This window comes from Macrobrachium nipponense, chromosome 30 (assembly GCF_015104395.2).
Source record: "Macrobrachium nipponense isolate FS-2020 chromosome 30, ASM1510439v2, whole genome shotgun sequence".
NCBI lineage: Eukaryota > Metazoa > Arthropoda > Malacostraca > Decapoda > Palaemonidae > Macrobrachium > Macrobrachium nipponense.
Window position 1 is genome coordinate 43963905 of NC_087218.1, and position 15663 is coordinate 43979567.

Genomic DNA, 15663 nt, shown 5'->3' on the forward strand with positions numbered 1-15663 from the left:
CAGGTACAATAGCCGTAAACTGAGAGAGGAATTTAATCAATATGTGAACGCCAACTCAAGTTCAGTTTCAAGTGCTTATAGACTATGCACATAGCGTATGTAGATGAGAAAATGAAAAAGTGAAAAATGAACTAAAGATTAAAGCAGATTTAATTTTCATGAATAGCTCCTGGTTTGAATATAGTTCACAAGAAAAAGGGCAAAATTTGTCGTCTTTCCAGTTATCCAGTGATCAGAAGTGCGCGCTTGGCCATGCCCCCTACACACGAATGTTTACTTGAGCTACTGACCAATTTCGCTAAGTTCGAGAAAAAGAATGTAAACATTCATACAGAAACGTCAACAATAAAGGAATTTGTTCTAGGAACAATCCTGGAAAGTATATGTTTCAACAAAGGACTCCCAAAGAGGTTAATGAATGACTTAGAAAACCTCAAGAAAAATAAGGAAATACTATTATGCAGTATACAGAAAACCGACCTTGCAGTCATACATCCATGCTTTTTCTTTCCATTCAGATGATGTGAAAATAGGTGTTATTTCTAATATATTCTTGAGGGTGTACAAATTTTGTTATGTTGAATTTTTAGAGACTGAAATAAATCATATCCAAAATGTGTTCACTGTACTTGGTTACAATACAAATTTTACTCAAAGGGCACATTTTAAGGCACGTAGGTTATATTATGTGGAAAGGGAGAAAAGGAGCTTCCTAGGTAATAATGACAGTGTTCTAGTCTTACCACAAACCAATGAAAACCCAGGACTTTTAGAGGAATATTTAAAATTTTGCAACATTGTCCCAGTATATAAGAATACAAACACTGTTCAAAATTACCTAACAAATAATTTTAAAATGTAGACAAAAAACAAGGATGCATTTACGAAATTCTCTGCCAAGAATGTAATAAAACATATAGGTGAAACGATTGATTTTGACTGAAGGAAAAGACAACATCGTGACTCATTAAGGAAAGGGGATGAAAATAATGCCCTCTTTTAACACAAAGTAAAAATCATATTGTTAACCTGGACAAAATGAAAAACATAAAGTATGTTAATAACACTGAAAAAAGAAGTTTTAGAATCTATTTTAATCCAAAATGTTGACGCTATGAATATATATAAGGGTAATTTTAAACTGGACCTTTTCTGTAATGCCATTATGACAAAGCATGTACGTAGTTAGTGTAACTAAGTTGTTGAACAAGATTGGCAAACCACTGTAGGGCAGTTACTGATACAACTATATGCTTGAATGTTATTTCATTTACCTTGACCATTGTTTTCAGTTTTTGTAAATTTTATTTCTCTTTCTGAAAGAGGGAGAGAATGTACTCTCCGAAAGCTTAAATAAAAACTTTCAATATCTTTTCCAAATTTTAGTGGGCTTCCTGTATATATATATATATATATATATATATATATATATATATATATATATATATATATATATATATATATATATATATATATGTGTGTGTGTGTGTGTGTGTGTGTGTGTATAATACATATGTGTATGTATATGTGTATGTATGTATGTATGCATAAATAATATGTAAAATAGGTGCCCCTCCCATAACATTTGTCTTGATCGGCATTTCCTTTAAAATACGCTTTGATTTCATAGAAACTTTCAAGCCCATTACAAGATCCTGTGTTTTCACGTGTTCACTAAGTATTGCACATTATTTTTTGTTATGTTTCCCCAAATACATGGTCAGATTACCATACTAGTGTGAAATTGAAATATCTCCACTTTCCTGAGTATTTCAAAATATTCTCTGTAAGGGTAAATGCCGGACTTCAATTTCTTATATATCCCTTACAAATGGTTTAGGAAAAGACAATTGCTTGAAAATACATGCATTCTCTATAAAGCTGATATACGTAGACACTGATTTGAAATTCAGCGGTCTAACGATCGTGGGGATGACGTTATGAAAATGTCGCTATAAGATTAGAAAATAGAATTGATTATAAAGTAAACTAAATTAACGTAACATACAACATTTGTTTTTCTCTAAATGAAAACACAAAATAAAACAATATCACAATGGAAGAACAATATTAGCTATCATTTACAACGAGCACACAATTAACCTCTAATATTCATCATAACCATAACAGGTTTTCTATTTCTAGCTGAACGCCTAATAAGAGGCCCATCTGCTATGGGAATATCACTAGGGACCCTAGCAGTTGTTACGCTTATGTTATTGCGAGGCGAAACACTAACAGGAGACCCAACAGAAATAAAAGGCTGCACTTTGGGTTGATGTGAAGCAAATTCTTTAGAGGTTGATAAACTATTATTTATGGTTTCCTTTTGTTCTGAACTTATGGTTGACAATAGTTGATTACAATGTCGTTTCCATATTACATCTAATTCCTGAACATAAACATTATGCACATTTACACCTAATTTCTGAACAATTGTAGCCTACCATGGAACCATTTCGGACCATCTCTCAAGTTAAGTATCAGAACTTTATCACCTACCTCAAACTGATTTATTTGTTTTAATTCACAAGAAGGTTTGTATGCAACATATTTAGGGTTTATTCTATCTTTGACCGATACAAACTTTCTATTATTCAAGGACGCTGATGGAGGAATATTAGTAACAGTGTTGAACAGTACGATAATGGAATAAGACTTGAGCTAAGCGTGTTTTGAATGATTCATCACTGATATTTCTTAAGTAAATCTTTTACAACCCTTAATCCCCTCTCAGCTTGACCATTACTTGATGGGGAATAAGGAGGAGGAGTTTATGAATAATGCCATTATTATCAAGAAACGGTTTAAATTGATTGCTAGAGAAACATGAAACATTATCTGATACGAGTGTCACACAACCCGTTACGTGAAAACATCAAACGCAAAGCGTCAAATGTTTCATCTGCACTCGTACTAAGCACTATTTCCACTTCTATATACTTACTAAGTGCATCTACAACAATAAGACATGTATGAGATTCATAAAAAAATGGTCTATATGAAAAAGAGACCAAGGCCTCGGTGGAGTAGGCCATATTACATATTACATGTTAGTTCTTACTTGGCCTTGCTTGAACAGTCTGACGCAAATCACAATTTTTGATCAGCCTTTCAATATTATGATCAATGTCAGGGTACCAGATAAGAGAGTGCACCAAAGATTTCATACTACTTAGTCCTGGATGACCTACATGAAATTTCTCTAATTAGTCGAGTACAAATATGGTTTAACCCTAAAAAAATTGCTAGAAAAGGTTTTTCAACTGTTTCTGGATTCATGTGATTTGTAGAATGACATACTAAAAGTCTACCAAAATGCAAGTACTACAACGCTGTGAAATCCAAGATGGCCGCCAATGCATAAAAAAGTGTAATTAACTTCCTTAGTATTCACTCTACGATGATAGAGAAGATGTTTACACCTAGGTTTTCTGGGTCAAAGAATACAATGGAAACAGTCAAATTTCCTTTTAATCATCATATAATGAAATACAAGATGGTATCCAATAATGGCCACTGATATGCAGATATGTCCTAAATTAACCGTATAATATCAAATATCAATATATACAAAACATACAATAACTTAACAGAACATCACTTATGAAACTAGTGTGTTTGGTTGCTACCAGAGTCTTAAAAGTCTAAACTTAATAATATGATAATCTTACTATCTATTAAGTGCCATACATATTCCATTAGCAGTGTTAATACATAAACTCTAATTGATTCTCCTCATCTTCCTCTTCACTGAATTTGACATGATTGTATAGATTATCACAATTTTCTAATTGGTATTGTCCACAGGCAGGTGTACATGGTAATCCATACACCCTACAACTACACCACGATGATCGGCAGGCAGATTTGCAGTTACAATGTATTATCTTTAACAGATTGTCTGTAGCTGCATTCATATCTGACATTACTGGTGTTAACTTAGTGTCCTCTGTCTTCCAACCCCAGTTCAACACATCCATGTCACTCTCTTTCCCAATCCGCACCATTATCTGGTAATAAACTCTGAGAGAATGAAATTTGGTGGAAGACTCTGCTGGATGGTAGATGTTCCGGTGCCACAAAAGATTTTGAGGACACAATGTTCTTGGACAGGGTACTATGGCGCAAAGATGTCAGTGACTCTGCACCCCTCCCACCAAATAGTACAGCCATTACCTTGGCTCCAATGTGTTCAATTACTTTTTGTTCTTGGTTTGGAGAAAGGAATTGATCAGCACAAGATTGCAACACAGAATTACCTTTGACTAATTTTTGAAATGCACCCCTTTTTCATACACTAAAGATGCGCAATGTACTATCAGTAAAAGAGTGGATGAAAAGCAGCTGAAAGCATAGTTTATTTCCTAGGACTGCCTTAAGACTGTTGATGTGGTACACTGTTGTGGCAGTTGATTTATCTGACCTGAAATAAAGGTCCCTGCTATCTGTCTGTGCATATGAATGAGTAGAATTAAGAAGTCTGTGTCTTCTCTATGGAATTGTGATGCTTCAACTGCAGCCATAGTAATATCTATGTCAGCATCACCAGGTGAGTTGATGACAACACATCCTCTTTTTCTAAGTTTACCACTGATCAGATCAATTAAGGCTTGCTTGTTGATATCCCTCGAGAAAAACTCTTCCTTCCTGCCAGAGAACAAAGTCTCTGCTGTAACCCTAACAACAGGGTGAACTTTCTGCCCTAAATGCCTTTGGTGAGTGTTGTCCTTGATTGCTGGACCTCCATTATAGCCATCAAAAACTACTGTTGCCACCCCATATTTTCGAATGGTGAGATCTGCATATGACTCAGCTATTGCGCCATAGCTATCTCCCTTCTTCCAGGGTACTCGATGTAATATGGAACCTCCATCAAGGACCTTGTGCTCTGTCTGAGGAGTGGATTGAGGTGGATCTACACCTGCTTCTTTCAAATGGTCTGAGATAACATGAGCGAGCTGTGGTTTATGTGGCTTACGAAATACATTTCTAATCTCGAAAAGAGCTGGAGGGAATGGGCTAAGCTCATATCCTAAAATATCTTCCAGTGACAGCTCACCTGTTTTTGCCCCTACCAATAATCTCTGAAATAATAGGGCAGGATCAATACTTTGATCTGGTGCAACCTTGATTGCAGAAACATCAACAAGCGTTATGGCTTATCTATTCTCTTAAATGAGTATCGTATCTGAAAGCAGACTGCCCAATCAATTTTTAAATTATTTTCTTTCTAATGGACTCGTATTCAAGAACATTTACGTTGGAATTTGCCACACTACACCACTGACTACATTCCGCAGTGAGGAGTCTTCTGAAAAGGGTGAACAAGATAGTAATTTGGTCTTGAGCTTTTGTAGGTCTGAAGGATCCCTCCTCATCCTTGCTTTAGTCAAATCTTTATGTTGATCACTGGTAGTGCAGGAAAGTTTGTTTAATTCTTGCATTGCCTTGTTATACTCAGCAGTGATGGGAGCTGACATTGTCCAAAATGACCTCTGCTCTTCTGTCATACCCCTTCCACGAGTCAGTCCACCTGAGGTTTTTAGTGACCTCATTTAAGTTTCTTCAATAGCAAGATCAGAACTAAGGCCTGCCCAGTACCGATCACTATGACGGATCACATGAAAGACCATTGGAAAATTTTTGAAATACGTCTGGATGAGTGTACTCTAGTTGCTCCATCTCTTGGACATAGAAATGTGCAGACTTGAGATAACTGTAGTGGCCAGCTGATGTAAATATTGGGAGAGACTCAGAAACAGCACTTAAGTGTATTAACCAAGATCCAGTACGATCTGCCATGATCAATCTTCTTGCCACTCCCAACATCTGATGACTTGTCTTTGACCTATCCCTAAGTTCTGACTTCTATTTTCCCAATTCCAGATTGATTTTAACCACTGAACCTGATGTCATAACACTCTCCAAGGATGTTTTTTACCTGACAACAATGATGAGTATGCATGCTCACACTTAACAACCAAAGATGCGACCTCTGGTCTGTCACTAACTAGATCTGTGGTTCAGTAATTTATCTATAAGCAGATGACCACGGATAGCTCTTTGTGCAGATTTCCCTGTCATCATATGATCTACTGAGTTTTCACCATATACCACCTGTAGAATGTCTTTTAGGCCTGTACCATTCATGATGTATCCAATTCTACCCAACAAGTTCATTAGAGTGTGAAAGCAACCTAACAAGAGAACTATTTCCTTCAAAGGGCTATTCTGAGGTGCATCAACAATGATCTCACTTGCTTTCCAGTACAGGGGCTAGTCAAATGTAATAATTGGTGTGATACCATGTTTTACTGCTTGCTTATGAATAAATTCAAGTGTGGACAAAAGGCAGCTCTTGTCACCTGAGTCTCATTGAAGTAATAATCCCAGCAATGTATAACACTATCTTGAACTAGTACATTCCTTGTTAGACAACGATGCCGCCAGATGTTTGGTATCCTAGGCGCTGGCTACCAAATCCCCCTACGCTTCGAATACTTTGAATCCTCAAAGAATGCCTTGTGCTGGTTTGTTCAGTTGAGTAATCCATTCAGGTTCAATAATGCATCCAACGGTCACCAAATTGATACCATCTTGATTGGCAGTTTCCTTGGACGTAGAAGCGGATCTCCTGTCCAGCCCATCAGTAATTACGAAAGCAGGGATGATTAACTTGAAGTCTTACATGAACCTCATGGCAAGATAATTCTTACTGTGAAACATCAGACGACTTCATGCAATACTGAAAATAATATTCACGTCAAATTATATGAAGACTAGTGACTTGTGCTTGCCGTGAAGAGTGAAAGGAATCTGTCCCGTCTTGGATAACCCTCGCTCAGGTAAACAGTAATTTTAAGCGGTGGCAGCGATGAAATGCGTAACTAGCACTCAAGGTAGTTATGCTCATTAAGGTATATAAATGGTGTCTCGAACTATTTAAAGCGCACAGCAAGGCATAATCAAGAAATTTAATGATAAGATCCTTTAATCTTACTGCATAACTCAGTCAAAATACAAAGAAACCAGAAAAAGAGAAAAATAAAATAGAAAAATGTACTGCAGGTACAGTTTTTTGTATAACTCCTGTGATGGGAACTTTCGATCCGGGCGTGATATTCCCCATAGGTTTAAGGTGGAGCCAAATACAAAGCATAGAAAATCAGGATGACCCAAAAATGAAGACCAAGATCAGGCCTTTTCGAAAATGTGCTCTTATCTTGAAACTGATATTGTCTCGGCTTCTGCCAGTCTTTCCAGTTCATCTTTTACCTTGAGTAATGAACCTGTGGAACCGTGATCGGTTCATGACAATAGAGAGAGAGAGAGAGAGAGAGAGAGAGAGAGAGAGAGAGAGAGAGAGAGAGAGAAGGAGAAGAGAGAGAGAGAGAGAGAGAGAGAGAGAGAGAGAGAGGAGATTGCTTATATGACATTTTTTTACATTTATTTTTTTAACCCTTAAACGCCGAGCCGCGGAAAAAGTTTTTTTTAAAAATCATAGCACGCTTAGTTTTTAAGATTAAGAGTTCATTTTTGGCTCTTTTTTTGTCATTGCCTGAAGTTCAGTATGCAACCGTCAGAAACGAAAAATATATCATTATCATATATAAATATTGGAATATATGACAGCGTAAAAAAAAAAAATTCATATATAATTGTATACAAATCACGCTGTGAGCAAAACAGTTGAAGCTAAGGAGTTAATTTGTTTTCGTTGTATTGTATACTAAATTTCAATGATTTTGGTATATAAATGTCATTTAAAACGATCAAAGCAACACAGAAAATATTATCACAAAATGATGCATGAATTCGTAATACACCGACCTAAAAAAAAGCTTTTTTCAAAAATTCACCATAAATCGAAATATTGTGCTAGAGACTTCCCGTTTATTGCAAAATGAAGGTATTTGATTGAATATTACTAGACTGTAAGTGTTTTAGCTTACAATTGCAGTTTTCGACCATTTCGGTCGAGTTAAAGTTGACTGAAGGTCGAATTTATTTATCGTGATTTATATGAAAATATTTCAAAACTGATAAAGCTACAACAATGAGTTATTTTTAGTTGTATTCTGCATGTAATTGCGCACATTTTCATATATAAAACTTTATGTAACGGCTAATATAAAATGGTGCAAACATTACGACAAACTGCCGAAAGAATTTCTGAGATTTTCGGCAGAGTTACCGCGCGTGGACGTAAGGAAAAAGTGTTTTTCAAAAATTCACCATAAATCGAAATATTGTGCTAGAGTTTTCCAATTTGTTGCAAAATTAAGTTAAATGATTGAATATTACTAGAATGTAAGAGTTTTAGCTTAAAATTGCGTTTTCGACCATTTCAGTCGAGTCAAAGTTGACCAAAGGTTGAAATTTTGGCACTTATCGTGATTTATATGAAAATATTTCAAAACTGATAAAAACTACAACCATGGGTTGTTTTATTTTGTATTCTGCATGAAATTGCACACATTTTCATATATGAAACTTTATGTAACGGCTAATATAAAACGGTGCAAACATTACGACAAACTGACGAAAGAATTTCTGAGATTTTCGGCAGTTACCGCGCGGATGTAAGTAAAATGTTTTTTTCAAAAATTCACCATAAATCGAAATATTGTTCTAGAGACTTCCAATTTGTTTGAAAATAAAGATATATGATTGAATATTACTAGAATGAAAGAGTTTTAGCTTACAATTGCGTTTTTCGACCATTTCGGTCGAGTCAAGTTGACCAAAGGTTGAAATTTTGGTACATTGTGATTTATATGAAAATATTTCAAAACTGATAACAGCTACAACCATAAGTTGTTTATTATTGTATTCTACATAAAATTGTGCACATTTTCATATATAAAACTTTATGTAATGGCTAATATAAAACGGTGCAAACATTACGACAAACTGACGAAAGAATTTCTGAGATTTTCGGCAATTACCGCATGGAGGTAAGAAAATAGTTTTTTCAAAAGTTCACCATAAATCGAAATATTGTTCTAGAGACTTCAAATTTGTTGCAAAATGAAGGTAAATTATTGAATATTACTAGAATGTAAGACCTTTTAGCTTACAATTGCGTTTTTCGACCATTTCGGTCGAGTCAAAGTTGACCGAAGGTTGAAATTTTGGCACTTATCGTGATTTATATGAAAATATTTCAAAACTGATAAAAGCTACAACCATAAGTTGTTTGATGTTGTATTCTACATGAAATTGTGCACATTTTCATATATAATACTCTATGTAATGGCTAATATAAAATGGTGCAAAAATCACGACAAAGTGACGAAAGATTTCTGAGATGTGTCGCTGATGCTTTTTAGTGCGAGAAGAAAGAAATTCGCGCATGCGCGCCTGGGTAACACTTGTAAACAAAACAATTGCTTAATCCGTGAACTCTCAGCATCCCTCAAGGCACGTGATTTAAAAATTTTTGCAAACTAGGACTATAACTGTTTTACCGCGAATATTTAAAAAAACTTTTTGTAGTTGACGTATCATATGTCAATTAAGCACCCGACAGACATTTTAGTCGACGTATAATACATCCAGTCGGCGTTTAAGGGTTAAGTTTCCTATGTAATTGTATTATGGTATCCATAACCTATATGTAACACCAGTTTTAGTAACCACAAATCAATGAATTATTGAAACTGTGTAGCTATTAATCTATTGCACATAGATATTTTGGTGAGTGTATAAGTTAGAGAATGTATAGTTTCAGAATTTGTTTTTTATATTTTTGGTATCAAGGTCAGAACAAAGACAAACTTATGCTACAAAATAGCAATACATAATGCTATACACTAACTTTATTACATAATAGTAATACATTGCACTAGTATATTTATCATTGCAAAATTGAAGGTATCGGGGATATTACTTATTTTTTTAAACATAGTAGTTCATGGATGACTTTTGAACTGGCAGCTTTGTTCCAGAATGAACTTTTTGACCTAACAGTCATATCACTGAATTGATCAAACTATAAGATGTTGGAATACTGAACCAGTACTCTACCTGAATATTATTTTTTTTTTAGTAAAGAGGGTAATAAAAGACGTAATTCAAAGAAAACAATTAATTTTCATTATAGTACATCTCATTATAGACCACAGAAAGTGATGATACAATTCTAGTGAACATGAATAGTCTAATTAGGTGAAATGAACATGAATAGTCTAATTAGGTGAGAGAATAATTTTCAACATACAAGTGAATTTAAAACTGTGGCCAAGATGATTTTGAATCACAAATAAGTACATGACTGACCATGCCACCGCTCTGGTATAAAACTTTTCTTCCAATCTGGAAATTAGTGCCAGTATGTGTCTGCCGCTTCTTGATGGTGGATAGATACATGTAACACCAAATTCCTACTGGAGAAACTTTTTCACCACAGTGTGGTTGGTAATGCTCTGTGCCTGTAACAAGTATCTTGGATGCAATTCAAATCTGTCTGAGGGCCGAATTTAAGCTGTGAAAATTGTTCCTTTAAATTAACAAAGTTTACCATTATTATTATTATTACAAAACTCTTTTATTGTTGGACATCTACAGTGCAGTATTTATAAAAATGAAATATTCATATTGATCTATTTTACACACGTTATTTAAGCATTGCAGAAGTAAATATCTGCTGTAGGATCTGCGGTATTTTCTTGAGGTCAAGGCAAACAAAGGATCGACCAGCAGGTAGGGCTCTGGTAAGAGAAATGGCTTGATCACCAAGGGAACCAATGAAAATAGCATAAGTGTTGACAGAAGGTTCTGAAGTCAAAGCTTTAGCTAGCTCACTTGGTCGGATGCCATACCTATCCAGATTTGCATCTGAGAGTAAAATAACAAAGTTCTCATCAGACTCTTCTTGTGCAAGTTGTTTGACTGCTTGTTTTGCAGCTGGTAAAGTGTGATCACCACTCAAGCAGAACTGTGTGTGAGCCTGCATAACTTTCAAGACATTCAATCGTTCTTTATTATTGCTGGGAATTTTACTGCATTCGACCAATGGCACTGCTTCATCTTCGCCTGAATGACCATAAATATCATAAAGGAATTTGGTCTCAAATCCTTCAAAGGCTTCCATTACCATTAAGGTGGCTTCCAGTTCCCGCTCAAGGCGTCCATCATGCCCATTAAATCTATACATAGAACCAGAGATATCAACAAGTAATCTAAGTCTTTTTGGGCGAGTTTGGGGTGCACCAACTTCCGGTTCCTCTTCTCTTCTCTGACGATATATATTGCGCTCTCCTGCTAAGCCTTCTATCAGCTTAGTGTCGTCAAGTTCACCAGAAGTACGGTGTCGTGTCCACTGTCTTTCTTTTCCTTTTGCCTGAAGGGAATTAATGATTCCTCTAAGGGCACGTATTTGTGGTTTCACAGCTCCTGATAATTTCTCGTACAATGAGGCATCATATTCACTCATTTGTATTTCACGTAGACGTTCCTTAAAAGCTTTTTGGGCCATTTTATAAGCAGCCATTTTCACTTCATCAGGAACGGCATCTTTTTCAGCCTGAGGAATTTGGTACACATCATGCCCCATGTCTAACCTGTAGGGCCCACCTTTACCTCCTAAACCAGCTGTATCACGCCCACCTGTACCTCCAGCCCAGGTATTTCCACCTACATGAGGAGCACCTGTGGGGTCCTCTTTTCCATGTTTTGGGGATGAAACATCTAGCCCACTAGCACGCTCTACATCCAACCGTAAATGCTCTGTGTTTTCGCCAATCATCTTTCTCCACTCAGTAAGAGCTCGTTCCAGCCCTAAGCTACCTGTTTGCCATACACGAACAACACCAGCTGAATCCACAGAAACAACTCCTTGACCACTTATTGGGGAGATAAGAAGTGGGGCTGCACGTTTTGCCATGGACCAAGACCAGTATGGAGAGGAATGTGATGCCCGAGGAACAGGGATGTAACTGATGCTGTGATTAATTAAGTCTGTTACCTCCAAGTATGATCCAGCTGTGGTTGGAGGAGAGCCACTTTCAAATGCTCCACCTGGTGCTTTATCAGTAGCTCTAATTATTTGCCCAGCATCACTCAGTAAAACAATGACACCATTTTGACCAGAAGTGTTTGTACAAGCTATGGATTTTAATTCTCTATCCCAGACATAAACCTCATTTTCACTGGCATCTAGTTCAGGAAACCCTACAGCAATAGCGGCTAAAGAATCTCCTGGGGCAATCATACGACTTGGAGCACTTATTTGTTGGCTTAAAGCACCAGAAAGAATAAAATCACTCAAATTACTTTTTGTAACTCTCAAAATATCTGTTAGGTCACAGTGATTTTCTTTTGAAACTTGAGAGATGGGATGAAGTACTTGAGGACATGTGTGACTATCACCTCTCAGTAACCATTTTTCTCCAGCTTGATCTACAGCAAGCCATTGATTTCCTGAGTTTACGTAATGAAGTGATGAGAGTTTCAGAGGCACAGATATAGAGCAATTGCTGTTGTCCGTGAAATCCAAGAATACCATGCGTCCACCACCAAATTCCCAAAGGACAATTTGTCCATCCTCAGCCCTGTCTTTACACATTCTAAAAAACGTTTGGTTTTCGCCACCTGTGCCAAACTTTCTTATTATTATTTCAGCAGCAGTGTCCAAAAAAGAGCTACTTAACTGAATTAGATGCACAAGTCCAGTATTCATTTCAACCATGAGGAGACTATTAGTATCCTCTTCATGGACTATCAAATGATCACTAGACAAGGGTGCTATTCGTAGCTTTGGCTGGTAAAATGAGCGAGTCTGAGGCAATACATCTCGCAAAAGTATTTCTCTTAATGGTTGTTGTCCTCCACGAGGAACAAAAGAATAAACTGCTGCAGGTGCGACTGTTGAAACAAACACACAGTCGTCAAGAGGATCTTCTGTACCACTAGGAATCACTGCTATATCAGTCACCAACGATGTCTCATGCAGGGGCAATGGCCAGTAGCTATGCTGTTCTGAAAATACTGCTGATCTAGCTTCCGAAACATCAACTGTATGGTGGAACACACTTAGGCGAAAAGAATTCTGTTGGAAGAAAAATGTAGCATTAATAACTTGAAACTTATAGAATTAAACATTTTGTAGAGGGGTAAAAAAAAAATTAAAATTAGGAATTGGTAAGCTTCTTTCAATGCTTTCTTATGAGAACACCTTGTGTGATAACAGTCAAAAGATCATTATGATACAAAGTGATGCGTCCGCTACTACTACTACTACTGACGCCAAGCGGAAAGAAGCGCCTCTAGTGGCCATCCTTTATCATTAGCTCAACAACGCCAGTTGTGATTTTTGTCTCTTGTGTTTTTTTCGCTTTTGTGGATTTATTTTCTACAATGGAACGCGCTGCTATCGCTACGGCTACGTTAAGTGCCCGAAAGGTCAAGTTTTCGTATTTTGGTCTTCCAGGGACCAGTATTTTCCGTTTTTTAGGTCATATACGGTCGCCTGGTTGACTCGTGGCGGCCATGAGCCGCCTCGTGTTGTTAAGATTTCCCAGTCTCCCATACTGGGACATCTTATCCTTATGGGCTCTTATTTTGCGTTCATCTTCTTATTACATCGTATTTTAGAATTAGGGTACACAGCCCATACCTTATTCCTATTTTCTCTTAGTTTGGTATTTAGGGCTATACTGTTATTCTCCCAGCCCAGCATCCCAGCTCTTGCTCTTCATCGGCTACTGCTGGCTCCGAGTAGTCGACTGTTCTTAGGATCAGTTCGCCTCCTCCTGGGCTCCTTTCTCTCCTACTCGAGTGTCCCTTCTATTCTTTTACGATGTATTTATTTATTTATTTATTTAAGTCTCATATCAGTGTTATTTTAGTGTGTTAGGCTAGCTCTGGCGCCTTGTACCTTGCGTTGGTACAGTTGGGTTCACGTGGTCCTCCCTTGTGGTTGTGTTACTACCGCGCTTGGTCCACAAAAAACCGATCACGTGTCCCATTAGGCGCCTTACCCTCTCCCTTCCCTCCCTCCCACGTGGTAGGGAGGGGTCTGGCCGGGCCTCCTCGGTTGTCATGACAACCACTGTAGCCTTCCTCCCTCTCCCTCTGAGGGGGCCGGAGGAGTCCCGTACCAGCTGGGTGCCTGGGTGACCACTTCTTGTCTCGGGTACCGGGGTACCCGATGAGTGGGAGGTTGGGGGGTTGGCCACCCTCTCTCTCTCGCCCGCCGCGGCCACCCCGGTGTTCCCGTCTGCTCTCCCCCTCCCATACTCCGCTCCTACTATGACGGACGGAGCCCCTGCTCGCTAGCCGGGGGCCTTAGGTTTATCTGTTGTTACTGGCTCCGCCAGCGGGCGGGGTAGGAATTTACCAGTGGTCTATATAGCTTGCCTAGTATATCTTCTTTCCGCTACCGGAAGAGAGCTTGCTTTCTTCTTACGGGCCCTCCTCTAGTAGTCGGAAGGAAGGCATGTCTTACTCTATAAGTATACATGCCCTTACTGATGTTATTATTTATACTTATATATATATCATCTTCACGGTGTTATTTTTCTGTCTACCTCCGTCGTTCTCCGTCGTGGTTTCTCCTCTTTTGGGCTCCTCACCACTCCTGGTTGGTCTCCTTCCCCGTCCCCGGCGTACGCCGCGGACTCCAACCAAACCGCCCTACTAACCACACGTATTGCGGCAGAGGATTAGTTTTACTCTAACTTACATACTCCGGCATGCAACGGAGTCTATGTTAGGCTGTAAGTGTGTAATCCCGATACTCATGTATCCTTCCACTTACAGGCTACCAACTGCCAGGAACCAGGCTGCAATGCAGTCCTCCACGACCCCTGTGGCCACGAGGAGTGCAGGACCCATGCCCCGTGCGCCACTACCCACGGCGAGCTGATTGTCTGGCACCATGAGGCATGCACTATCTGCTATGACCTCGTGAGTCAGCTTTTGGATGGGGTGAGTAGGTTTCTGGACAATTTTCTTGTAATCAATTGTTTATCTTTAGTTTTAAGGCTTACTTTAAGCTGTAACTCCGCCATCAGAGGCTTCATATCGCCTCCTCTTTCAGGCTGCCGCCGTGAAGGAAGTCGCCTTGGCAACCTTGAAAGCTTGGGTAGGCGGCTTCGGTAAGAATGCCGCCAAGGGACAGCCTTATATTCTTGATAGGAAGTTGGCTATCCAGATCTTCCCAGGAGGGAAGGCGACGGGGTATGTAGACCCCGCCGCGGCAGCCCCACTCATAGCCTCGATTCAGCGGGAAGTGCAGCAGGCGTTTGGGTCCTTATCTCAACGCAAGAAACGGTGCCGGACAGTCGCTAACTGGACATAAAATATTGAGCCAAATGGCGGTAGGTGTCGAGGACTTGTTGGTCGAGGTAGGTCTTTCGGGCGCTCAAGGGCTACCTTTGGGCGCACCTGGATCTTCTTCCCCTGTCCCTTCTTCTTCATCTTTCCAAGGCTTCACGGGATCTGAGATCCCTTCGCCTTCACCTGCTCTTTCTGTGCCCCCGAAAGTGAAGGGACACAGAGAGCAGAAGACCCTTCAGAAGACAACTTCCAAAAAGTCGTCGTCTTCTTCGGCACGGAAGTCTTCGACATCCTACGCTGATGCGGTGAAGGCCAAGTCTAGCTCTTCCCACTCTAAGGGGTCAAGAAGCAAGGCTTCTAAGGAGAAGGCCCGAGCTC

The 15663-nt window shown here is 38.7% G+C and overlaps 1 protein-coding gene across 1 annotated transcript in view; it reads right to left on the reverse strand.

The window, feature by feature from the left end:
* Positions 1–10078: 10078 nt before the first annotated feature.
* LOC135202484 (von Willebrand factor A domain-containing protein 8-like) overlaps positions 10079–15663 on the reverse strand; it is a 672011-nt gene continuing 666426 nt past the window's right edge. Inside the window, exon 18 of the mRNA XM_064231895.1 lies at positions 10079–13054. Within this exon, the coding sequence (XP_064087965.1) occupies positions 10622–13054 (2433 nt within the window). The 3' untranslated portion in view covers positions 10079–10621. The remainder of the gene's footprint in view (positions 13055–15663) is intronic.